General features: G+C 39.7%; 1 protein-coding gene across 2 annotated transcripts in view; it reads right to left on the bottom strand.

Moving 5' to 3' along the window:
- The window catches only part of RASA3 (RAS p21 protein activator 3), a 129,146-nt gene that overhangs the window by 19,916 nt on the left and 81,468 nt on the right, over nt 1–27,762 (bottom strand). For both annotated transcript variants that reach the window (XM_056496386.1, XM_056496395.1), the window contains exons 6-11: nt 13,796–13,876; nt 11,025–11,097; nt 6,763–6,842; nt 2,723–2,827; nt 2,076–2,232; nt 1,119–1,267 (exon numbers count right to left, since the gene is read on the bottom strand). In XM_056496386.1, coding sequence (XP_056352361.1) covers nt 1,119–1,267; nt 2,076–2,232; nt 2,723–2,827; nt 6,763–6,842; nt 11,025–11,097; nt 13,796–13,876 — 645 coding nt within the window. The remainder of the gene's footprint in view (nt 1–1,118; nt 1,268–2,075; nt 2,233–2,722; nt 2,828–6,762; nt 6,843–11,024; nt 11,098–13,795; nt 13,877–27,762) is intronic.

Below are 27,762 nucleotides of genomic sequence, written 5' to 3'. Positions count from 1 at the left end.
AAACTTGTGCCTAATGCCAGCAGATCAAACCTGGATCTGAAGTTATTTTCTTGCTCATTTACACACACATCTTTTCTGCTTTTTAGAGCTTACTATGGTTGCACTCACTTGCAAGCAGTAACAGGATCAATTACTCTTCTGGATTCATCATTTTGTTTCACAAAAAAAAGTAAGCTCACTGCCTGTTACAAATGCCAGAAAGCCCTGAAAACAAACACCTTCTTTGCTGCTTCATCATAGGAACATGACTGCAGTAGTAAACTGCAGCAAGTTTCCTCATGCTGCAGCAACCATGCTGTTTCAGTCAACCTGCAGCTCAGAAAAAATACACCTACCTACAGGAAGGAAAACACTTGATCCCCCCAGACACTCTGAAGACAGCCAACCCACACAAAGACTTTATTTTGTACTAAGGAAGTTTACAGTCAGTATCTGTCATTCCCCTTCACTCTCAATTCTCTCTCCTACTGTTAGTCATGAGCATGACTAGACAGGCACAAGGACTGTGGCAACAAATATTCCTTAGGACCTTCTTGGTATGAACACTAGATCTTACACTATTGAGCTATCAGCCCACCAGTAAGTCAAACAAGGAATTCAAAAGAAGCAGTCAAAAGAACCCAACTTCATTTTCTGTCGTCCCATGCCAAATTCAATCCCATCCTTAATCCTTTGCTCTCTGAGATGATTAGACACACAGCTTTCCTTAAATATCATTATTAGGAAGAAAGTTGTTTATTTTTTTGAACTAATTCAACACTTACTCAGCACTAAAAGATTTATTAGTATACAATAAAGCTAAAATGATTTCATATGAACAGCTGAAGGTAATGAAAAATTTCAGTTATCATATATACCTAAGACTGAGTAAAAATCCCTGCTCTCACATGTTAGAACAGTCTTGCAAATAATTTTCACAACAAATGATGGGAACTCCTCCTAAAGGTCAAATTAACCAGATATTGAGAGCACTGAAAGAATTTAGAAAGAACTCTGTCACTTAGCTAGGAAGAACAGGAATCACCCTGACATTTTCTTCAGAAATTGCATATTTATAGAAATTGAGTGGAGGATTCTAGTTTAGGTATTTTTGATAGCAGCTTGTTTTTGGTACTTACTGAGTTCTCTTCACTTCAGCATTCGCAATGGCACTTATGAAAGGCACAATTCTGCCATAGTGTAAGAAAAGCCTGACCAGAGGTATGGCCGCTTCCTGTTTTTCTCTGCAAACTTCACCCAAAATATGTGCAGCTGATGCTGAAACAGGCTGAACAGTGGAAAATAAAAACTTTGAGAAATCTTTCCAGAACAACCACTCTTTCTTTCTATTCCCATTAGCTTTGTAATGCAGAACCCCCCACAGCAGTTGCAATGGCCAGTTATCCAAATGTCTGTATATAAAGTGGGTGGACATTACATCCCAGTTTTTGTGGGCTGTAAATTCTGGTCACAAGAGGGCAGCAGCTTAAAAACAATTACAGTACACTCTCTTTTTATCCTCCACATTTTTAATGGCTGTCTTTTCAGTAAATGTCACTTGCCTGGGAAGCAAGTGAAAAGAAAGAACTCTATCCAACCCTTTGTAATTTCAAGTCACAGTGAGTAAAGAACCCAGTTCTTTTACTGAAAAAAATAAAAGCACTATTACAACTGTAAAAAGTATACATCTGGCCATACATGGTCCAAATTTCAGGATTAGTTATTGGTTTGGGTTTTTCTCAATTATGAAAACAAACCTGTTCCTGTCCAGTAAAGGAAAACAATTTATCAAACTGAAGTTTACTTGGCATTTTAAAATGTAAAATTAAAAAACCACAGAGAATGTGCTGCTGCTAAAACCACCGTGTTCCTAGGTCCGCCTTCAACTACCATACAGAATGCAAATAAAGATCTCTGCAAGGACTGAAAACAAGCACAAGAGATATGCAGAGCTTAACAAGGCTGTGAGGTCTGAAAAGGAAGCACTGACCTCTCTGGTAATTACACAACTATGTGCCAGTAAGATAGTGACAAATATTCAGAGACCCCTGTGAAGATGATCTGCAAGTAAACAACAAACAACACAAGCAAATTACCTCAACATCTGCAGATTTTAGCAGGACATCTCTCAGAGGACTGTAATAGTCTGAGGAAAAAACATGGTCCTCAGTGTAAACCACATTTAACCTTAAGGAACCGAGGTCATCAGGTTTCAATGACTTGTTACCATTATCTCTGGGCTGCAGAAAATACCTGATATGCAAAAAATAGGACAGAAACTTAGTGCTGAAACATAAGATTTTCTCAGGCTACACATGAGCATAGAGAAACTGCACAGATACACAGAGTATTTATATAAGTATCAAACTGATGTGAATCAGACTTAATTAAGTTTGCCAGTCTGTTTTGCACAAACTGCAACATGGGAAGTTCTGAACACAAAGATTTATGTAGATAGGATTAAAAACCCACACACTAAAACCATAGCACTGCTGATGAACTGCAGTAAATAATACAAAAACAACATACTAAAACTCCCACATGCTAAAGAGAGGCAGACTGAAACCTCTAATCACATTATCAAAACTTCTTGTTCTTACACTTGCTAAGATTACTTTGGCTTGCTTACAAAAAAGATACAAATTAAATCCATTTAAACTTTATCACATAGCAGTAATTACTCTTAAGTCTTCAGAGTAGACATATGTTTCTACTTATTCTCCAAAAGAAAAATGTCAGATACCATGCTTCATAAGAACTAGACTGTCGGAGAAATTTCAGAGGGAGTCTCAGTTCTCCTAGAAACTCATCACCAAACTTCAAGTTACTGGCATTCCAAAGATCAACCCTGTAATAAAAACAAATAATTGAAAATACTATTAAAAAAAAAATAAAAATCCCAACATTTTTTCCAAATTGAGGTTTTTTCACCCTCTAGTCTATGAGTTACAAAGGCTTGAAATTGCACAGTAGTGGTTTCCAAACAGTAAAGAGATAACCTTACCTTAGACTTCTGAAGCCTTACAATTCACCTCCATAAGATATTGGCAAAAAATATCATTCAGATGAACTTTTTTTCATCTGTACTGTTTCCACTGTCCATATTGCTAAAGATTCAGACAGCTGTCCGGCTATCCAAAATAATGGAAAAATACAGGTGCAGTGGACACCAGGGGAAAAAGCACAAAGTTATTTAAGGACTAGATATTGTCAGTCCCTGTCTAATTTGGGATTACTAACAGATAAGTGGCAGCTTTACAGAATTAGTTCTACAGAATTTTTCCCAGTTTCTAGCTCCTAGGAAGACTCCTGTGTTATGGCACCTAAACTAGTTCTGTAGAGATATTCAAAGCTGTAGGATAGTTCTACCATTCAGTTGGCTGAAGCTTACACAAATTATGGCACTCAGTCCCTCACATTTGGAAAGTTCTGGTATCTATCCATAGATGATCCTTTCTTCCCTTTCATATGCCCTTGAACATCTGGATGGAAAACAACTGCCCTGAGATTCAAATCAGAAGTACTGGTGTCCAACCCAGTTTGTAGATAAATGTTACCATACCCACCTTGAGGCAAGGGTTTCAAACTCTAGGGTATTTGTTTCTGTATGTATTTTAAGGTTTTCTCTGTTTTTATTAAAAAAAAAAGATCAGCTGACTATTTTGCAGGTAAGTGACAGCTTGAATATGCTTTAAACTTTTTTTGAGAGAAAACAGTACATAGAAAGAAATACAGGTTTTCAACTAATGACAATTTTTAAAAGAGCAACTTTAACTTGGACAAGGTGCAAAGTTGTCCAGCTGTAGACATATTTACACAATCCTCCTGGTGTCAAGCAAGTCACAGTAGACTGGCCAAGAAACAGATGTTGTCAGTCCTGTTAAAGGTTTATCTTACCTTATGCAAGGACAGAATATGTTACTTTTAAATCCTCTGAGCCTTGTATCTCTCAACAGTGTCTCCTGCATCAGCTGTCATACACTACACACCATCAGCTCACACTGCATGCCTGCTAGGTAAACTTTTCCAGACTCTGATCATTTGGACAGTATTTCTGCAGGGCAAGAACTCTCCAAAAGGGAAAAAAAAACTTCTTTGAAAATTCAACCTTCTCTCTCCTTTCTCCATATCAGATGGGTTATCATCTTGCTAACCAGTTCAGACAGCTAAGCAGCTTGAGGAGGAGAGGAATCTTTAAGTGTATTTACACAGTCAAACTTACAATTTACCAAGTATTTACAGGCTACTGGTTTCTAGTTTATCCAAACTCTTTTGAGATGCTAACTAGCAATAACACTTTCAAACACAGACAGCTATAGGGTATCCCCACAGTTACAGAAAAAAATCAGTGCAAAGGATCTGTACAAAAGGAACTAACAATTCAAAGTAGGTCTCATACTATACAGTAAGCAAAGCAGGCATGCAAATTCTGAAGTTATTGGTTTGTGCTCTTGGAGTAGAAAGAATAAACAGCAGTTATTAAAAAAGTTAATACACAGAGTCTAAAAGATCACTGTTTCTGAAGATTTTTAAAAGGCAAAATTATGACAAGTGTTATTCTGAAACTGGTCAGATTGTAGTCACAGAAAGAAACAAACAGGAGAGAGGGGGAGGAGAAACAATGAATTCACCAGAACATCTGGTCCCCAAGTGTTGATATGCCCTGCCTACAACTTCCTACACCCACTCAAAAAAAGAGAAAACTTTTCATAGCTTTAGAGAGAAATCATGAGAGACCAAGCCTCCTCTTTACCCTGTGGAATTTTATTTTTCTCAGGAGAGAAAAAGAAAACAAATCCCCAAACCCATAAATTGTATGATCTGTCCAGAGGTCTTGGGGACAATCTAACTCTCACTAAACAGAGTGGAGGAAGTGAGTGGGGGCGGAAGGGGAGCCCAAGATGGAAACAAAAACACATTGTCCCATAGGGGACAAAAGCTCTAAGGAGAATTTGCCCAATCAAAACTAACACTTTATCTGCTTTTGTCTGTTATATTTAAGTGCTTAATATTTTCCCAACTATTTTGCAAGCCTCCTCTCAAACTATTAATCTGTACCACACTGTGATATATATTGGTTTTCAGGAACAACAGAATTTCCTGAAGCTTAGCTCCATATACATTATTGCTACAGACAAGTAATTTGTCCAGAAAATATACTTAGCAAGTAAAACAACTGTATAATTTAATTTAGTCCAGTAGTATAAAATAAGAATCATTGAAATATTAAGTGATATGTAACTGCTGTATGTCAGTGTCTAGCATCTCCTTCAAAACTATCAATAAATCTATCAGAGAATCTTAGCTTTCATTTAAGACCAGTGCATGGCTGAGCATCATGGTTAGAGACCAGACTGGGCCTTCTGTGACATGGTGTATTTGTCCAGTTAATATATACATCCCATGGAATATGGGGCATGTTATTTCATATCTGCCTTCACAATGCAAAGCTTAGCAGAAATACAGTCTAGTGCTAGGACTAGGTCACCTGCTGTGCTGCAACACTGACACCACCAAAGCAGCTCAGCACTGCACCTGGGCCTTTGCTTTTACTCCTGGGAGTCAGCTGTGGGTTGCCCCTAAACCAGTTACCTTTGCACTGCCTGATGCAAATGTTCTCTGTGAAAGAGCACAGCTCTTGCCTCTCTCACATTGAGTAGTTTCCCTTTCCTGCCTCAGAGCCATGGCAAACACAAATCTATTAATGCTCTTCTAGTGCTGTGACACTACATTGAACCAGCAGCTGTCACATCAGAACAGCCCTCAATCCATTCATGAACACAGATGTATTTTGCTTGCTGGGAGTAATAATTGCTCCCCTTTCCTGGTCTCCCCTCCTTTCCTTATAGCCAGTTGTGATTCTGAAAGAACTATGGAGTTTTCTGGGAGATGCCTCATTGTCTCTCTAGTGAGAATATATGGAGAGGGAGGCAATGCTACCATTCTTCCTTCCAAACACAAAGGAGTGGGGAATTTCTCACCACCTGATGCAGAAATAGCAGTATTCATTTACTGTGCATACAGATGGCCCAAGCCTCAAAGTTTCAATAGTATGTGATGGTAAGACACATGTGACACTTTCAAGTTTTGCACCTCCTATTGTTTTCTCATCTCTCTTTATATCCACCTGTCACAGACACTGTTGCCTGGCCTCAGAAGGTTTTAAAATAGTGCTAAGAGGGTGGCATAGGGTGGGGTGGGATTGTTTTGGTTTTGAAACCAGAATTGCTTTTTATCCCCATGCAACTGATTTCACTTTTATCATAGCAAATCTTGCAATAAAGGGGTTAAAGTTAAAAGGCAAAAGAGAAGAGAAACTGTCTCTGCCCCAGAAAAACTGAGTTCAAGAGTCTCCTTTCAGGGAAGAAGGGCCTTGTAGAGGTTGCTAAAATCAAGGGATAAAAGAAAACATACTCTGTAACTTAGAGCATCACAGAGCCTCTAGGCTGTCCTGGAAAACTGAGGGAGAAAGGAAAGGAGAGCCCAGACATGAAAGACTGTGCTTAATGGCAACTGTGTATTAGTGCACATGAGAAACAAAGGAAAATAATAAGGATGTGTCCTGAATCAGAACCACCACACATGTTCAAGATAGAATCTACAGCACAGTGGAGGTAAATAAACATGCAGATACAGTGACAAAACGACAAAATCATCTTGATTTATCAGCAGAAAAACCATGCTTGCCACTTTGCAAACACAGTCTACTACAAAGTTACACAACTCTGGAAGACAATTTTGTGCTAATAATGTATTTCCTAATTATTATGTATTATGTATTACCTAATCTCCATTTTGTCCACTTCATCTACATCTTCAATGTCAAAATGGGATTTCTTGTTGTAGCTACTGGGTCTTGTAACCTAATAAAAAGGAGGAAACGTTTAGCAGCTTGATCTGATACACAAACATTCTGATACAACTTTTACAAAGCTTTGGAAGAGCAGTGACTTCAGTCCCGATACTGAAAACATTCATGCAAGTAAAAAACCAGATTATTGCCTATAAAGTGGTTACACCATCATTTCCAAAAGTAAGCAGATACTCCTATTTTTTTACAAAGAAAAACCATCTTTAATATTACTAGAGCACTTTAAGTTTACATCAACAACAGAAAAATACCATTGAAAGGAGCACCACTTTCATAATCCATCTAGGGAAAGAAAAGGGCAATTAATATTTGTGCTTTAAATACAGCTGTATAAGAGATGCCCTGAGGCACTCTGCAGAGCATGGGGGAGGAACCACAACCACCCTTAAAAACATTTTGCATTTCCAATTAACACTGGAAGTTCTTCCTGTCTTGGTATCCTGGAAGTCAATTTAACCTGCCCATACAATAAATACCAAGCAGACCAAGAGACCTTAGCCTGTGTTATGCATATCAGAATATAGAAGCAGCTGGACAGTTCACCAACTGTATTTGCAAGACTGATTGACAAGAAAGCACAGGCAAAGAAAAAAGTGAAAAGTAAAGAAGTATAGAGCATTAACATAAAAAGATTTTGCACAAACATTTCTTAAAATTTGTTTTCTACCATGATTGTAAAAACGCTCTGGTGGTTGTATTTTTGCATAGTGCGTCAGAAGCTTAAGAAAAAGGCTACCCCACCCAGCTGAAACCACAGCAGGAACTCATCAAACACAAGAGTGTATGATGATGTGTGGGTTCAGCTCTTGGTTGCACACAGAAGCTGAACCTTATTGTAGGCTTGAATATGCTTGTGGCTTAATATTCCCCACCTACAAAAACTGGCTTTTATTGTAAACTTGACTATTTAGTTTTGTACTGTACATGAGACACAAATGGCAATTAAGGGAGGCAATGATACAGTTGCCTAAGTGGAGAGGAACCAGAAAAGAATCTTTGGCAGAGGACACTCAGAGCCTTTTGCATATGTGTATGTGTGAGGCAGGCAACATTTTCAAAGTGATACACAAAAACTAAAAGGTACTACTAGCAGCACTGGAGAGCAACTGCTCCAGACTAATGGAATACGGTAAACCAAAGAGCACAATGGATTTAAATACAGTCTACAACTTCAGCAGTTAAACACAAATTTCCTCACTCTAACCTTGCAAACACTTTACTGTTCCCACAAAACATCCTACAGGCCGGCAAATGACAGTTTCTACTACCATTGCGAAGCTAATGGCATAATTTTTAATAATGAAGCAAACTTTTAAGTCTCTTACTATCTTACTATCTCTAACACAGGAGGTGTTCCAAAAAACTGCAGCATAGAAGGGATATGCCATAAGTTACACCTAAGTAAAAACTTTCTCAGAAGTTTTGCTGGAATCTGCATGTATGACATCTCTCTGTTCACTCATATGACTACTTAGTGTGCACATCAATACAGCTCAAGAGTGGTATTCCAAAAGGAACAGCTGTATGGAACTGGAGATGAGGAACCCCCAGTCCACAGTGCTGAAGCAGCTGACCCAAAACACTGTACTAAAAAAGGAGCACAACTCTAATGCGTTGGTGCCTTTCACCTGGGAAAGCTGCAAAACCATTTATCAGCTGCTCAGGTTTTTTTCGGCACATGCAAGTTTACAAACAGGCCCCCAGCACTTCCCTCTTGAATTCCTCTAAGAGGGCCATTTTCCTGTAGCTGCACACACAGCTCCACACCACGCTGCAGCTGAAGCAGTGGTGAAAATGGCTCCTATCAGGTGCAAGTTTCACTCACCACACCCCTTAAATAAGCCCTTCTATTTCCCAAACCAACAATAAGCTATCTTTCATTTAGAAAACTGACTCTTTGTGACTTTTTGGCTGTAGAAAGGAAAGCACGGATTCACTGTCTTTTACAGATCAGCTTCCTCCTTGGAGGCTCGGACAATCACTGTGCTAGCAGGCTGCAGAAAAGCTGATGAAGCTGTTTAGAAGCAGAAAGTGACACGGCTGTCAACAGCACGAATCTCAGCTCCACAGGAATCAGAACACTTCGTTTGCATGCACCAGCCACAAGTCTGCCCACATCTCATTAGTGAATGTATTTCCCAGTCACAGCAATTCTACAGAACCTTGTTCCTTGAAGATGTTTAGCCTGATTTGTACTAACTACTCTCAAAATGACATAAATCTATGATGGCTCTGTCTGCACTAAGAGTATGTTTATATTTCAGAGCTCTGGCTGATTCAATCATTTCCCAAGCTCTGCTCTTACCAACACAGAATTCATCTTGCTCTGAGTTAGCAGAACAACTGGGGTCTGGGCTTGAGCCCAGGTTTTGCATTTGCTGGTACTTGCATGCAACCCAGCTCCCACACAAAGGCAAGCTAAGCAAGCCCCCAGCCCCCTCCCTCCCAACTCCAGCTGGAAGATGCTTTGTTTCTCTCCTTCTTCTCCCAGTATGGCACCACCTGCCAAGTTCAGTGTTTATAAACCAAACATTCGCTGTTTCTGCAGCACACAGAAGGCCGAGGAATCAGGTGAAGTTTTTGTGGCTTACAGTCTGAATTCCTGGACTACATTCTCATTAAAAAGTTCTCACTGACGGGCTCCTCCAGAACTGCCTATGTTAAATAAGGAAGCCCACTTTAGTTTATTTACATATAGCATCACTCTTGTATCACTGCCAAAGACCACAGCTCTGGGCCAGGTGAGGGTCTGAAACCCTGGGTAAACACACAGACAGCTCAGTGCAGTTCCTCTGCCCCTCTGACTGTGCCCATGCAGCAACTCCAGAGCCTCATGGAGCCAGGAAGCAGGCACAAAGCTCCCTGCAAGCAGGGCAGCTGCATTCCACGATGAGATGTGCTGGGTTAGAAAAGATCACCTTAGATAGCTATCCTGGCCTACCCTCATGGCTTCCAGCCCTTCAGGCACCCCAGAAAGTTCTCCTACCAACCAGGAACTTGCTAAATCTGTTCCTTGTATCCAAACACATTACATCACCAAGAGCATGTTTCTGCTGGTATGACAGACTTTAGATTGGTCAGTACAACTACTGGCTGCCAGGCAAAGATGGTGGTTTGCAGGAGAGGGAAGAGAGCAATGTCAAGGGTGACATGTGCACTTCAGATCTGCACAGTGCAACAGCACTTGTATGGCTCTTCCCTCCCCAGCTCCCCTTCCTGATGTGGCCGTGGCCCAGAATTGATTCAAGAATCCCTAGGTGCCATCCCTATGCCAGCAACAACTTCTAATGCAAATGTGACCTAAATGATGCAAGCCATATGAGCAGAAAGGGCTTTTCAATCTATGCCAACTGCACTGTGCTACTCTAGCTTTTTTTCAGCAACTTCATAATTACAAATACTTTCTTGAGGTGTCTACTGAAATAGAACAGTCAAGTATCGACCAGGACTATGATATCCAAGAGAAAAAGAGAATGATACACATACTTTAGAAGAGAAAATGAAAAGTTTCAAGAGAGATCTAAATTATAAACACATGCACATATATGTATGGACACACCACAATTAGAGCTACTCTTGCCAGAAAGAACCAAAATGAGGACTTCATATAATTTATACTTTATTTGAGCTGGACTTGTTGAAAATGTTCTGTATTAAATAAAGCTATAGTGGTTTCCCCTACTTGGAGAAAAGGCACTGGTATTGCAGCAGACTGGTAGACAGCCAGAACAACCAGTTTAAGTGTATTTTTCCTCTGCAGTTTTCAGTATTCCTAAGGAGATAACCTTCTCCCATTGACTGGGAAAGACAGGGTGGAGCAGCTATAAAAACACAGACTAAGAAAAAAATATAGTTTCTCTGTGTGTGTGGTTTGTTCGGGGTTTTTAAACTAATTTTCAAATACGTGTTTTTCAAAACTCAAGTGGGGTGAGTTGTGATTAAATGTTGCTCAGAAGTGCTCAGCTAGGAGCTTTTCCTAAAGAGCACCTGAGGTGAAAGCAGGATACTGCTCCTTCAGCAGACAGCCAGTCTGAGCCCGGGTACTTCTCTCCCCTGCACCAAGCTTTGAAACAGTCTTCAAAGATGACAGCTGGCACAACATGGAGCAGGATGCCGTGCCAGCTATCCACAGTATAGTATTTCAGCTTATCACCCGTCCCTTTGAAATACCAACCTCAAAATAAAACACTTCATCAAAATGCGGATTGTTGGTCTTCTTTTTAACTTTAGTCTTTTTGGCTTCTGATCTGAATTAAGGAAACAAAATAAACAAAAAAAAGGGTAAGAAACAACATTAGTAGAAGTGTGATCCTAGAACAGAGCCACTGAGGAGGAAATAGCCATCCACTTGATTTATCAGATAAAACTGGAATGCCATGTGGCTCCAGCACAGCAAGGCACAGACACTTGCACACATTTAAGAGAGAGATTCAATGCATTCCTATTTCTCTAAAGTGGCAGTAATCACATTTGTTATCCCATTTTAAGCACAATTCCTTGAACCCTTATTCTATCACTTGCTTGACATAGCAGAATCTTTTATCTTTACAAACTGGCAAGAATGGGGCTCTGCTCTCCAGCAACATTTGGAGGATGGTGTCAGTCTTGATGTGACTCAAAAATTCCTCATACTCTAAAAACACAGGAGACTAAGACTAGCATAGCTATTTCTGTGATTCATATTTTATAATTCTGGTCTGAAAAATCAATCACTGCTTTTCAGTGACAATCAAAAAATTCAGAATGGTTTTTCCAGTAAGAATACTTTCTATTGCTGTACTAGCATACCTTTCCCTGCAGCACCAGCAGCACTTGGTTAATATGGTGGAGAATTATTATGAGCAGTGGTGAGCAGAAGTCTCTGTTTCTACTATTCTGTAGGTTTAAGATGTGGCAGACCTCCTCCCAAGCAGTCAGCAGGCCTGACCAAGCTCAGGACTGCCCATTCAGCCCCCATAGGCCATGCCATCAGCCTGTGCCTGCCTTTGAGAGCACAGACATTGACTGCTTGGTGCTGGGCTCAAGCCAGCCAATGCATTTCTCACAGGCCAGCCAACAGCTGTTTGATGGCTCCAAATGTTGTGAACCTATGCTTGATTTGTTCTCACTACCTACGAGAGAAAAGCTGTGTGCTGTCCTGTGTCACCAATCTTACCCTACAGCTCTGCAGGCATAGATAAAACAGATGCAGATGGAGAGGCACATCAGCCATGCGGAAAACTGACCTACTAATCATTTCATCCCAGAATCTATCATTCATTTCTCATGCAACAAAGCTGCTTAGATGGCTTGTACTGCTTATTCACTGGACAACCCTGTATTGCACAGAGGTCAAGTAAAGCTGGGTCTAATTCTCAGTGCTGCTCCAGACTCCTCGTGTGAGTTGAATGGGCCTGTCCACCAGCATACAATATTTTTCCATCTATAATACAGGCACTGAAAGAGTCGTGGTCAGGAAGTCTGATGACTAAGTACAATAGACAGCAGCACGTTTGTTGAAATTTTTATGCTTGTCATTGCATAATTGCAGCTGAATAAAGCAGCTTTCCTACTCTAAAATGAGAGGCACTGGAAAATCCAAAGAGGAGAATGATGTACAGATTAAGAAAATCCCGCTATTCCTAGGAGAAGCTGAGAGATATGAGAGACTAATCTCCTCCAGGACACAGGACAGATTGCCAACCCCATCTCATCAGTCACACTTGCCAATCAGCCTCTTTACTGATAAACCCATCTGGGAGGGGACTGGGAAGCAGGATGTAGAACGGGAGGCGATTAAGGCAGCACAATTATTGAGCAATTACAAAGCAGTGAATGGGAAGCTGCATGCTGCTTGCTGGAGATAGGAGGCAAGGCTTCTCCCCCCCACCAAAACCCAGATAGGAATAGGATAAGGCTATGCTCCTTATTCTCAAGGGAGTACATTATCAATAGTCATACACTAGCCAGAATGGTGGGCACAGGGAAGCAGACAAAGGTAAATTTGGACATTCAAGGGTTAGTCAATCAATTTCCTTACAGTTTCAATAATAGCCATTTCAAACAAATTACAAGCTTAAAACAAAGCGTTCAAGTCAAATATACAAGTCCATTAATGGAGATAAGGCACAACACACCTAGACAAAGATGCAGAATACAGACAGGCTCAAAGACTCCTCTGCATGCAAGGTAAGTATTTGTCAAGAATGCTCCTTATTTATAGTACTTTCAATAAATTGTTGTAAACATTAATAATAACCCATGCTACCAAATCTGATTCTTTGCGGTCACAGCAGAGCTTTATGTTTCTAAAATGACACAGACATAAAAGATGACTAGAAAAGCAGAAAAAAAAAACCAGTGACATCCAACAGCACAGGAAATTTTTATAACAGATGGGAAAATTGAATCCCAAATTTAAACTGAAGAGTATTATGCAGAATCTCATCACTAAAACCTCATTCCAAATTTTATCCGTGCTATTATGTCTGCATATATCAAATTACAGGACTGAGCCATTGACATACACATTAATTTGTCACACCTTGAAAGCGAAGACACTCTAAATATTCACATGCAAACGTGCATACTCGGCAAGATGTTGATGTATTCACATTTCTCTTCCACCCTGCCCAAAATTAGGCAATGAATTTGCTCAAAAACTGGCCTCCAACTGTGAGGTGAGAAGATGCATAAATTAAGACTAACCACAAATTATATACTCTGGGATATTCAAATTATTCAGAGATTATTCAGATCTTTACATAAATCAAAACTGAAACAAGTCTCATATTACTTACTCTAGCATAATTCAGTAGTTCATACATACACCCACCCCAACACTTAACATATTCTAGCAGTGTCTAAATATTCCCAGATGTCAAGCAGAGAAAGTGAATTTCTAATAGACAAAGGAAACAGAAACCATCCTTATAAAATGGAAGCTCTTGAATGTGCAATACTTGCCTGGAGGGTCCTGCTAAGGTAACAGTGGCATAGGGATCACATTGCCCATTCACAATGGGCAGCCCTTGGCACTCCAAAACTCTAGAAAAGAAGAAAATGAAGACAAATAAATTAATTAAATGGAAAGAGACTGGAGTGAAAATAAAAGTGAAGCATTTTCATAGTTTTTTTTTATTTTTATAATATTTTACACTAGGGAAGTGAAATGTCACTAAGCAGAAACATTTAATTTATACTTAAATTTGAGAACACATTTTGTTCTTAAATACTGACTTTAGTTAAGGTCAAAAATACTGTTAAATTACTGAGAAACCTTAACTCAAAGGTTTCATATTATGCAAACACAGCAATTTAAGGTTCACAAAGTAGGAGTCTGCTGTCAAGATGAGAGCTGTCAGCACTTTAAAATTCTGTGACAACTTATTCACCAAAACACATAACCAGAATTTATTCTGTAACAGAAATATAAAAAAAAACCAATACAGACAGATCCCAGAAGCAGCTAAGTAATTTCTCAGAATAACATTCATGAAGACCTCAGTGCTTTTGCAAAATTTGGCATGAGCTTATTTGTAAAGTTGTGTTAATTACAGACCAGGAAACAATATGACACAGCCATCCTTCTGCATGTTCAGCAGCTCTGCACTCAAGTAGTAACAGACACATTGGAGGGACAGAATGGAACAAACTGGGGTTTGCTGCACACAATGGTGGGAAAGCAGCACTTTTGCACTCTCATTTCAACATCTCTTGGGGGAAGAAAAAAAAGAATAATAAGAAAAAACCCAACACAACTACCCCCAAAAAGTGAAAAAATGCTGCACATTTCAGAAGTTAAAACCTACTGAGGAATGCAGCACCAGCTGGAAACAAAGATAAGCCACTTTCCAGGACTCTCCTTCCCACAACAGGGTCTGCTTCCAACAGGTAACCTGCTGGGCTAATGTATTTGCACTATTTTAACTGGAAATTTCAGTGAAGGCAAACCATGAAGCTCTTTGGGCAAGTGAGTAGTACTATCATTGCAATGTGAAATATCATGCAAAAATTCTGGGTGCCACAACATCACATGTAAAGTAATAGCCATTTTACTGTTTTCAGTGACAGTAACTTCAATGCAAAAGTATATTAGGATGAGCAATAGAGAAAAAAATCGGTAACAGACAGTGCTCCACAATTTCATCCACATGGCAAGTTATTTGGTAACATATAGTGTAGACTTTAATTACAGCTTAACTACAGGCCTATTATTATTTACTCTCCATAAAGGGAGAAAAAACTTCTGCATCAATTCAGAAATCACTTTTGTACCACAGAAGGTACAATGTAGATAGGCTCACACAGTACTACAAGTAAAAGAAGACTGAAGATCACACTAAGGGGCACACACTGGTAGTTGAAATGATACATTACATTCATAGCTGAATTATCCTGCCCATGGCCTCCCAGAATGAAGGCTAGGTAGCTGTCTTTTAATACAGACAGCCCCCAATAATGCACCAGCTCACAAGCCTCTCAATGGCACAGCCCTAACCTAATCAACTCCTCATTGCTAATTCACTAACACTAGTACAAAATTATGTTCTGTTTTCTGGATATGCAAGTGGAACCATAGACCAAAACTACAGAGAAAAGCCTGGACTGTACAGGCCATATGCTGCTTTTATTTCTGGACATTCATTATTTCACTACAAGTTTAACATCCACAGAGACAGAATTCAGACGCCTCTGAGCCACCTAGTTCAAGCACATATCTGATATTGCAGAGTGCTACAACACAAACAGTGAAATTCAAGCCACAGATTCTATCCCAGCATCAGCTGGAAATACATGGTGCAAACTTCAGGAACCCTCAACATCAAGCAACATACGAAACACATAATTTGGTTGCCTCAATGCAATGCATACAGTGCCATTTAAGATGACTTAGTGTCTTCCACCATCCCTTGATGCTGCTCCAGAGAGACAGGAGGTACCCATGAAATACATAAATTTCACATGGGTAGCTCCACATCTCTCAGAGGACTCATAAATAGACCAGATGCCTGTTTTCAAGCAATCAAATCATACTCCAAATTCACCTAGCTTACCTTACAGAGAAAGCGCAGAATAAGTTTTTTTTGTACATGTAATAATACAAATACTCAAAATTGTAGGGAAATGCCACTTTTTAAATTTACAAAGGACAGATGTGAACAGAACAAACATACAGGTACTTTTACACTGTAGCCTTCTGACAGACTATCTGTCAGTGCAGGAGGAAATCCAGTAAGTACCAGTAGAAAGTCTTGATGGAGAGGCAGGTGCAGCTTGATTTTCTTACAAGTAAAGACAGACCACTTTCCTTCCAGTGGTCTTTACACTAACAGGACCACATTCACAGCAGAAACACTTTGCCAGTGAGCTACAGCAGGACTACTGGTAATTCTTTCAGGTTGGCAGGTGTAGCTTGAACACATTCCTATCTAACAGAACAACTGTGCACCAAGTGTACACAAACTCCTGTGTTCCAATGCTTCCTTAAAGCAGTCTGGAAGTTCCTTAAAATGAAATAGTAATTCAACGGCTTTATAGCAGTCAGCCAATTTTCTGCTGCTGATAAATGGATTCCAAGTGAGCTGTCATCCATACGGGAAGAATTATGTGAAATTTAAACAGTCAGAACATGTGGCCAGAGAGAATATGATTCCTGTTTTAGTAAAACAGTTCTTTCAAGAGCATGCAGAAAATAGAAAGTGATTGTAGAGAGTATAATCTACACTCGAGGACATACAGAGTTTGCGAATCATTACACAAACAAAACAGAAAATAATTTTTAAAAACTCACAGATGAATTTGAATGATGGAAAGTGTGAACTCATCCAAACAAAATTATGTGTACTCTAACTGTACACATGTACAACAACAGGCTCTATTCTAATATTGCCACATAGAAGAATTTAAGGTTTTTCTTGTGGGTAGCCCTCTGTTATCACATCCATCATCAGCAATGGTTAAAAAGGCAAGCAGTATTACCAGGTGGTTGGAGAGAACACAATGTACATCATTGGGCACCTGCAATTTGAATTGTGTGTGCTCTCCAGAACACATGGGGAAGAACAACAGATGGCTTCTAACCACTCATAGCTCTCTCAGGTCTGTACTCTCCAGCTCAGAAAACAGAAGTTATCCAACTACAAACAGCTCACAAAATCATGAATGGTGTGAATAGCATTTCCTTACAAAATAAGAATTAGGGGCACACAATGAAATTGCCAGACAGAAGGTTTAAAAATAAACAAAGGAAGTACTTTTTCTACACAATGAAATTGCAAAACTTATTGCCATGGGGTGATGTGGAGACTGAAAGAACACATGGATTAAAACCAGCACTATAAAAACTCATGGAGTATAGGTTTGTAGGCAGCTATTAAAGCTTAATGGTCCAGAAGCCTCCCTCAGCTCAGGAAATCCCAAACTGGTGATCAGGAAAGGGTGCAACACTGGAGCAATCATACCACTTGAAGTATCACTCACCAGAGAGCACCAGCACTAGGCTAGATTAGAGGGGCACTTTACACAGTAGGATAGCTGTTCTGCTCTCTGGGGAAAAAGCAAAAACAAAAGGAAAAAAGGAAAAGAATAAAACAAAATACACAGATGTTCTTGTGCAGTCATGATGACTTAAGAGTAAGATGCTTCTTTGTGTGCAGCTGGAATAAGAAAAGCAAAAACAACCTTGAAAGAAACAAAATGTGGGAAAACAGGAAATAGACACCAACATACTGCATCACAAGCCTTTCAGGTAATTTAAAGGCAGTCATTGTTTAAGAATGTTGAAGAAATCAGGCAAAAAACTGAGAACTTAGGATTTTGAGGAAGGAAGGCTATGTTTGGAGAGACGCTCATTCTGGTTCTTGTCTCTTACAAAGCATTATGAGGAGAAACAATAAAATTCAACAATGCACAGGTCTGGCTGACTCATGTTAGAACACTCTCCTTAGCAACAGGATACTGTAATGCTAGGGCTGCTTTTGTTACTGTCATTTTCTTCATGGGAAAGTTGCTAAGTCAATTAATGCTCCTCTCTCCTAGCCAGGTACCAAAACACTGGCTTTACCTCGCAAGCAGGAAAAGAGCTAGAACAAAATGTCAGCTACTCAGGGAAATAAAATGGAATCTCAGTTATGCCACATGGCCATCACGTTGTTTAGACTTGACAGTTCTTATCTGGATTAGCTGGGGAAAAAAAAAGTGTAATAAAGGATGATCTTGGGAAAGGGAGGTATAGTGGGAAGCAATGAACAAAGCCAGTTATAATAAAATGTCCTTGCTCTAGTCATCTGCAGAACTAACTTAACTAACATGTACTAGAATAATGAAAGAAAGCCTAGACAACCAAGATTATTCAAGAACTACAAGTCAACTCATCAGACCCCAGAGAAAAAAAATGTCTGGTGGCTGCCAGAATCTTGTCTACCCAACTGGTAATTTCTCACCATTAGCTGAACCCAGCTGGGGCAGAGCGAGCCATCTCCCACAGCTTGCCTGGCTGGGCAGAGCTAAGGTTAGTGCTGGGTCACATGAAAAAACTCTCAGTGCAGCTGCCTCACTGTATTTTGCTTGTGGTTTATAAAATTAATAGGTTTCAAGAAACAAGGCAGTTCAGTTTTCAATGTGGTTCATGACCAAACCTTCAGAAGAAAAATAAGCTATGGAAAATTCCCAGTGGATAAGAGAAAACCTCAAAAACCTACACATACCATAAGCCCTTGTGTCTATGGAAGCTGAGAGGGTGGCAGAAGGTCTTGAAAAAAAGAGAGAGATTTTTCAACAAAGACTAAGCAGCTCGTATCTGACAGTACAGGCATTTCCTCTGCCTCTGGGCTGCCAACCAAGCAGTGTAGGCTGTAATCTCTGACACAGCCCCTACACAAACCCACTCAAAACCAGGCTTAATACAGGTGAGCAACACCAGAATGATCCAAGCCCACAGGCATTCTCTGCCCTGGAACTGCAAAAATTGTTTCAAAATTACAGACTTTGTGATTAGTTCAAGATGCATATGTGTCAGCAGCCTCCTTGAGTGTCAGAATGGACAAGCAAGGCAAATACAGGAAAAAAAAAAAAAAAACAAAAAAACAAAACCCAAAAAACCCTCAAGAAACCCCCAGAAAGGACATAGCTATTCTTAAAACTTGTATGTGTATTTACTGTTTTTCCAGAATAAATCACCTTCAATCTACTGAGTAAGGCTCAGTTTTTTCCCTGCTTTCAGCCTAGTGTAGGGACCTGCACACCATTCCCATTCTGCTTCTCAAATTAGACTGTTTTCTTACTGATTACTTATTTTCTTGATTCCTCAAGAGAAAATAAATACATCATTTTTTCAATACAGTTGCTTTCTATAGCTGTACCATATATTTTAATTGCTTGGTGTCTGAGATGAATATAGGTACTTAGCAAGTTGGCTTATCTATCTTACCATTCCTCTATTTTCAGCTTCTGCTTGTTCCAACTCTCTTTCATTTCTTTATCTTGAGACTTCATTTCATCTCACATGCACTTTTTTTTTGGCCATACTCAGGTTCTGCTCTGCATCATTTTAAAGACAAGAGACTTCTTCCTGGCTTGCTCTAGTGACCTAATGATTACTCGAACACTCAGTACTTTGTGAGGTAAGCCTGACCAGACAAATACCAACTCAGAAGCAAACTTGTGGTAGATTTGTAAGAACTGTCATCAAAACAATGCATCTTTGGCTTATGCTAAGTACTTTTTTGGTAAAGTACATTTCCCAGAGCTGGGTATATGACTTAGCTTCTTATGTCTCTCTAGATCTCTAGCTCTCTTTTTCTTTTTTTCCTTCCCAATTTTTCTTTTATGCTGACTAGAGTCATCTTGTAACATCTGTACTATCCTGAGTTCTTTCTCTTCCAAGGATAACAGAACACCTCTAAATAGTCTCTCCTTGTGACTGGGCTTCTCATGGCACATAAAATAAGGCTATTACTCTTTAACTTCATAATAGAGCAGTCCAGTCTTTTTTGCCTAGTCTGACAGCAAAGAGGTGATGTCCAGTTCATTCCTGAATGTTCTTTTATTTTGGTGAGCTTTGCACCACAAGCTGAGCTCCTTTGTCATTCCCAGTGGTTTAGGAGGGATTTTGCTGTAATGCTGCATGACAGACTTTCATGTACACCTTGGCCAACCTCACATCTGAGTGGGCAATGGTAGCTGCTCTTAGACCAGTGAACTTACACCTTCCACTGCAAGCAGGGATTATTACCAGGCTTCCTCCTTATTCCCTTTATCACAGTCTTAGTAAACCAGTTATAGTCACATGTTTTCTGAATGCAATTCAGACAAAGTGCATTCACCACTAATAAGCACAAAGGTGCCACGTCTATCTCAGAAATTCCCTGAATCATAAATTTCCAGAGGCCAGGAGAGTGTGTCACTGTATGACTGCTCTCATAGTTCTTCAAGTCTCAGACAGACTCAGAGTCAGCATCCTGGGCTGAGTCTGATCAAATGCTACATCTGTTTGTGCACCTTCAGACACGCCTTGCATTTGCCCTCTACTTCCACAAAGTAACCTACTGGATGTCCACTGAGGATTTATCATAAAGACACAACCCTTTTTTGTCAAGAGGCTGACCAAGTAGCCAGTTTCTTCTGGAATAAGACAAAAATTTTTACAGTTTACTTGATTCTGGCTTTAAATTCCACTCTGTCTTCATCATCAAAAATACAATAATTATTATGCCCTAAGCCTCTCAAAATTTCTTTACCAATCCATACTCTGACTTTAACTTGCCCCTATCCCCAGGGAATAACAAGGCTAAGAATATGGAATCCACATATTGAATCAAGTCCTGGTCCTCTGGAAGATCATTTGAAACCAAAGGATTATGCCCACTCCCAGTAAGTGAACTCCAGCAAAAGATTATTTCAAAAGTCCCTATCCTATTTCATGACTTTTGGAAGTGATCTATTTGTACCAAAACAAGATTTCCTACTATTCTTCTCACCTGAATGCTATTTTGTACTAGGAATAGAGCAGTTTCCTCTGATAGCAGTTCTCACACCCTGGGAATTGCTTGCAATGATGTGCTCTTCACAATGATGTGTTCACCTTCGAATTATGTCCCTCACAGACACAAATGTTACAGCACTGTGCAGGGTCTGGTGACCACTGACCGTGCCACCATGGTAGAATGAACCAGGGAAAGGGGAACAATGTCCAAGTAGATATAGCCATTCTGAACAAAATACATCAATACTTGCTTTATCATCATGATTTTTCAAGACATTTTCCCATTACATTGTTTCATCTCTCCAGGAAACCTGAAGCCAGAGTCTTTATCCAGTCCTCATCCTCACTGCTGCTCTCCAGTCTAGCCTCCCACCACTCTCACTGCCCTTCCAGGAAAACCATTCTCCTTGAGGAACTCCAGCAGTATACTCTCCTCCTTTTGAGTTTATTTTGGAGCACAAACTAGTTCTGTCTTATAAAGCAAAAATAAGCACTTGCTGCCTCCTTAACAGTCAAGAGAATTAACAGTTAACTGGAGCCACTTTTCCCCCCTTCACGTGGCAACTTATTCTGCCACAGAGGCCTGTGGCATTAAATGAAGTCCTGCCCCATTCAAACAAATGGCACTTCACCTGGACCAGCAATTTACTCAGTGTGTATTTCCTTAGAATAAAGACTTTTACATCATTTGCAGCATTCACTCTAAAACATTTATATACAAAATATATTTATATATAAATACAAATATGTATAATATATGTATAATATATACAAATTATATTTACACTCCAAACTACTCCCATTTTGGTTGACCTTAAGGACATCAGAGGAATAGTTTGTATAGGCAACTATTTTGGATTTCTTTCCCCTTAGAATAATCCCCAAAGCCTCCATGGCAAAAGCACAATAAAAACCTTGAAACTGAGATTACAGCTGCAACCCCATGTAAGCACTACCTTTTCTTCCCCATTTCTAGTTCAGTTGAAAATTGTCATAGTCCAACAAATTTAGACATGTGTTTAAACATGTGTTACCCTGAACAGATTCCTTCCCAAGCTGAGCTAGAACAGTTTTTGCAGCTTCATGCAGATTAGCTTTTGTCTTAAGTGGAAGACTCTGTATGCACAAAATTTCTGTCTCACACACAACTCTTGTTAACACAAGGCTGTCAATGGTGATTTCCTTCTGAGAGAGCAAAGGAAGAAGAATTGACTGCTAATGTCTTACTTCAAGCAAAAACCTATTTCCCAGGTATTTTACTGAAGATATTTTACAGCAAAACAGGGATAAATACTTACACAAAGCCAACAAATAACATATAGAAAGTAAGTGAAAGCTAAGGACCACAGCCCCTACTTCCCCATTCTACCAAATCCTACTACAGATGTTACAGAAAAACTACATCCAATGCAAAAATCCCTACTTCATTAAATATAAGGAAGAAATACTGTCAACACATATGCATCCCTAATACCAGTATCACTCAAACTGCAAACTTCTCATGTCATTAAACATCTACACATTTCTTAAAAGTTTAAAAACAGACTTTTTTTCTGCTATTAGTATGAGAGCTGTCCTCCATACTACAGTTCAAAGCATCCCATTTTCTTTCCAATATCCACTCTAGAAAGACCTTTAAAAGCACACACTTACAGAATACCATCTGTGCTAAAGAGAGCAGACTAAACAGTGTGTGTCAGCCATCCTGTTCTCACAGGACAAGGAATTAATCCATTAGTAGTTAAGGCAGTTTATGAGCTAATTACAGGAGAGTTGCAAGCTTCCTAAAAGCCTCTTCAGAAAACTCTTCAGTTATGTCAATATTAAAAAATGGTTAAATTATCCTCTATGACAGTGGCCTGAGGCTTTAAGTAGAGATGCAAGCTCACTGAAATTTTGAACTACATTGATTTAGCGACTGTTCCTGGCACTGACATCATCATTTCCTTCTGCCTTGGTCTCAGACTGGCAACCCCAGCTATTAACAGGGAGCAAGAACTTAACGACAGGAGAGAAAAGAGAAAGGCTAAGCAAGGAGAAGTTATTCTAGTACATGCTGATATTCAGAGAAGACAAAAGATGCAAACACAAGTTAAAACAAAGCAAGTAATATATAAAAATTATAATGGAAATGGAATAGGAAAACAAAAGAAGAGGTACAATCAGGAAAGGATAAATGTGCTCAATGATGGTACTATACTAATTCTTGTAGGGGCAAGTGAAGAAATTTTAATTTCATGTAGCATGGCAGAAAGCCAAGGAATAGGTCAACATATCAAGGCAGTCACAGAAGGACTCATGTTAATGCAGCGTGGTGAGAAATGCAAAAGGAGCAAAGCACAAAACAGCAGCAATTACAATACACAGCAAATGATTAGAGCCCAGCCAGCAGCTTTAGCTGAGGTGACTGTGGCCTGCAGCAATCCTAAGTGGAAGCAATGAGATCCTGTCTGTACAGGCTGATAAGAAAAGAAAGAAGACCAAAAGGCACCATGGGATTCAGAGGCACAAAGGCTGTTATGACTAAATAATGGAGCCAGACACAAAAAAAAACCCATGTCATTTTAATTTGCTTGGAAAGGTACATTGGTCTCAGTGTTCTGTATGGGAAATACAGGTTTTATGGAAAGAAAACTGCAGTGATCTCTAACTTGAGACCTGTCCAAGTTTAACCTGCTCCCAGGAAGGAGCAGGCACAGCACAATCTCTACTTTCAGGCAGCACTTGATGACACTGTGTACATGCATGAGCACATAAGCAAACAAAACAAGCTGCATGAGCACATCCTGACATTTCCTCTCCACCAGCCAGTAGTTGTAGATGCTTCTGGCCTCTATTAGATGTTAGATATCCATATGACAAGAAGGAAGACAAAATGAAGAAGCTGTTGGAATAACTGACACCCACCCCTAAGAGAGTGTGATACCATGGCAAAGCAAAAATTACCAAGAAATCACCCAAAAGCTTTTGAGCCTACTGGCAGGAATCTGATTATGAAGTAAAAGGTAAGGAAAAGGTTTAAAGCAGAAGTTTTAAAGAATTAATGACAGAGAGAAGGAAATAAGGCGCCCTGGTGGGGAGTGGGCAGGTGTGAGTGTGTAAGAGTGGGGGCATTCAACTCTAAGAAACAGAAGAGATAAACAGAAGCAGCTCATCCTACTGCTTTCCTACCTAGCTGAGTATGGTCATGTCAAACAGATATCCCAGGCTGGCCATAGACAGTAATACTTTGAATAAAAGTTTAGACATGCTGGTGAGTGACCTGAACTGACAAATACCTGGAACAACTGGGAGGACATGAAGAACAGTAGATTAGAAAAAAGTGGCTAAATCACATGCCATGACACATCTGAACCACAGGGCCCAACAACCCAGGACTTTTTGGCCAAGAGAATGCATCAGCTGAGAAGCATCTTTTGGGTGATGGGGGATGCACACAGGAAGGGAATACAAGGGAATGAGATTGTTTAATGAAAGCTGTAGCACCAACAGAATGTAAACCAAATCAGCTTCTTCTCATCCATACCCAATCCAAGTACAATGATTTTTTCTACTAAATAAATTTTTGAATACTCTTCCACAGAGATTTTCACATAATATATTTAATTACATGTAGTAACAAATACACCTTTCTAAACGAAAGCAAAACAAAAAATAGGTTGTAATTTATACAGAAAAGAAGTAATTATTTGTGGAACTAGAAAGCAATCAAAGGTGCCTTCAAACACTTCACAGAGGCTACAGTTTTCTGTAATGAGAATGCCTTGGCACACCTGAGGTAGGTGGAACCTTTAATGCTTTAAAAAACTCAACTTGAAACAACTCAGAACAACTCTTGATTATATTTACATGAATAATCAGACAATCTAGGATCTTGATTAACAATAGCTATTATTAAAGGGCAGTGATCTTTGCTACACTTTGCAATACTTTCATTAAGGAATAAGTTGGTTCATCAGCCCTGCTGAGACCTGATGGCAGTTATGCTGCCAACTAAGTTCCAAAGTAATGCTGATACCCTGAATTTGTTTTGATAAGAGAACTGGGCTAAAGTTATATAAATTGTGTCAGAGTGAACATAAAAATCCTCTCCAACTAGAATTCACAAAATAGTATTAATACAAAATAATATTAATAACTTAATTCTGTGAGGATTTACATCTAAAAAGATGTATCAATGCATCTCATTGCAATTACAGACAATGCAGTAATCAAACAAAGGAGACAAAAAATAAAAAGCACACAGTATTTAACACGGAAATCATGGCATATCCTCAAAAACTGCCCTTTATTTAAAAAAAAAAGAAACCCAACCCAAACCAGAAAGATTCAGTTTAAAGCAGACACATCAAATCTGTGAAAGGAGGGAAGCAGAACAAGAGAGTCTCCTTTAGTAAACCAAACAGCAACATACAGATCAGGCTTGTTAACTTTCATTTACCTAAATTTTTTCCATGCATGCAGATAGAGCTATTCATAGAACAGTTTTGATTGGAGAGACCTAAAAGATCAAAAAGTTCCAACTCCCCTGCAAAGGGCAAGGACGCCTTTCACTAGACCAAGTTGCTCAAAGCTGCATCAAAGAAGCACAATCATCATAAGGATCAAAAGATACATTTTCTAATATGTTTTCCTATGAAATTAATTGAAAAACCCAGATCAATGTCCCTGACTTGGCAAAAGGAGAGATCAAACAGGATTCATAAACCCTTTATTTCAAAAACAGCTGTCACAGGACGGTGACTTGGCTAATTTGGATCATTCCTCTGGTCCTACAAGGAGACATGCAATAGTGTTCTGTGCCTAAAGGGGCAAACTGTGAATATAATACAGAAATTCCATGAAGGATGTTTTGTGGCCATTTTGTAGCAACACCAATGCAAGTAAGTCCAGCCAACAAAATCTTCCATTAGCAGTGAAACCTCCTTAATAAAGCATCATCCTCTGCAATGTACGTCATCCTCTACAATGCAACTGTAAAGCACCAGACTCTTAAGACTCTCCATAATTTTTTTATTTAGGAAAATGCCTACTACTGAGTCATCACAGAGCAAAACCCAGAAGGTGCCTGGAGAGGAAGCCACAGACTTCTAATGGAAGACAAAATCCCTTTGACCTGTTTGACAGGAAAAAGCACCAGTTGCAATTACCTGCACAACAAAAGCACATCCAAATGGTAAACCTGGTAGCCCCTACCAGGAGCAAAGCATTACACAAATTGTAAACAATTTCCCCTGGCACACTGTTCCATTTGACATTCTACTCTGAAAGGTCAGTCATGTCATAGGTTTAGCTAAAACCTATGAAATTCCCATCCAAAGGACAATGTGCCTCACCAAGTGGTGGTTACACCATTGCTTGTACAGAACTAAACCTCTAGAGGTGAAAAGTAATTTAAAGTGCTCTTTATTGAAGTTTTTAGTGGCTTGTCACTTCATCTTATGGAAAAACAAGATGCAAATTAGGGCATAGTTAGATAAGCACGTTGGTATAACCAGCTGTAATTAGTAGCTCACATCAGCTTTTTTTTAAAATTCCAGGTCTTGAAGGAAGAGTTCATCCTGTTATGTTTATTCTCATAGTTTGGGACAAAAAGGGATCTTTAGGATCACACAGTCTGGCCTCTTTCGAGACAATGATGAAAGTTCTCACCTAGTAAATTTGTGCAACAAATTCATGATGCTTACTTCATCTTGAGAGCACATTTCTGAAGAGCAACCAAGGCTTAACTCAAAGGGATCACAAGTATTAAAATATCCTCACAATGTTCAAACTGTTTGCTGATTAATGATCATGACAAAAAACAAACAAACTCCCCACCCCCAATTGTTTTATTACTTGTTTCCCACTAATCTTGAGCTTCCAAACATTGGTAATCAGTTGTGGTAGGAATAAGTAACCATACATTCAGAAGGACTCTCTTCTAAATAACATGCATACTGAGATTTCATTGAATCAGCCAGGCTGAGAAAGACCTCTGAGATCATCAAGTCCAACTTAGCACCTAACATCACCTTGCCAATTAGACCATGGCACTCAGTGCCACATCCAGGGGTGACTCCACCACCTCCCTGGCAGCCCAATCACCCTTTCTGTGAAGAATTTCTTCCTGATGTCCAGTCTAATCCTTCCCTGGCACAGCTCAAGACTGTGTCCTCTCATCCTGTCACTGGTTGCCTGGGAGGAGAGGCCAGTCCCCACCTGGCTACAGCCTCCTTTCAGGTGATTGCAGAGAGTGAGAGGGGCCCCCCGAGCCTCCTCCTCTCCAGGCTGAACAATCCAGCTCCCTCAGCCACTCCTCACAGGACATGCTCTCCAGACCCTTCATCAGCTTCACTGCCCTCCTCTGGACACACTCCAGCACCTCAAGGTCCTTCCTAAACTGAGGACCCAGAACTCAAGGTGCACCCTATATCATTGGATCCAGCCTGTCCAGGTCCCTCTGCAGAGCCCTCCTGCCCTCCAGCAGATCAACACTCCACCCCATCTTAGCATCATCAAAGTTTTTCTTGCATAAATCCAGCAGTCACTCACTTTAAGACATATTTACCAGCTCTTCTATTTTTCCTGTAGATCTTCCATGAACACTTCTGAGTTTAACATCATGCTTCTTTAGCCTGATCTCCTAAAGATAGAAGCTTAAGAGAAAATGCTTTCTGTCTATACTTGTCAATCAATCTCCTGCTGATAATTTTTTTTTAATCAGTTGGTGCTTTCCACAAAATTTGAATAAGTGCTAAAGATTTCAAAAGACACTCCAGTTCTACTAATTTTATTAAACTCAATAGCTATGCAGAGAAGAGAGCACCCCTGGGTGTCTGTCCCTAGGGAGGAAAGGGCTGCACACAGCTGTTCTCAGCAGCTTCTGACTGAAGAGCACATAAATAGTGAGAGTCTGCTGTTACACTGTGCCACCTTTTACAAGCATGATGTTTGGGATGGGGTTGGG

The sequence above is a fragment of the Oenanthe melanoleuca genome, chromosome 1 (assembly GCF_029582105.1).
Source record: "Oenanthe melanoleuca isolate GR-GAL-2019-014 chromosome 1, OMel1.0, whole genome shotgun sequence".
Taxonomy (NCBI): Eukaryota; Metazoa; Chordata; class Aves; order Passeriformes; family Muscicapidae; genus Oenanthe; species Oenanthe melanoleuca.
The sequence above is the reverse complement of the archived record's forward strand: the minus strand, read 5'-3'. Positions and strand labels throughout refer to the sequence as shown.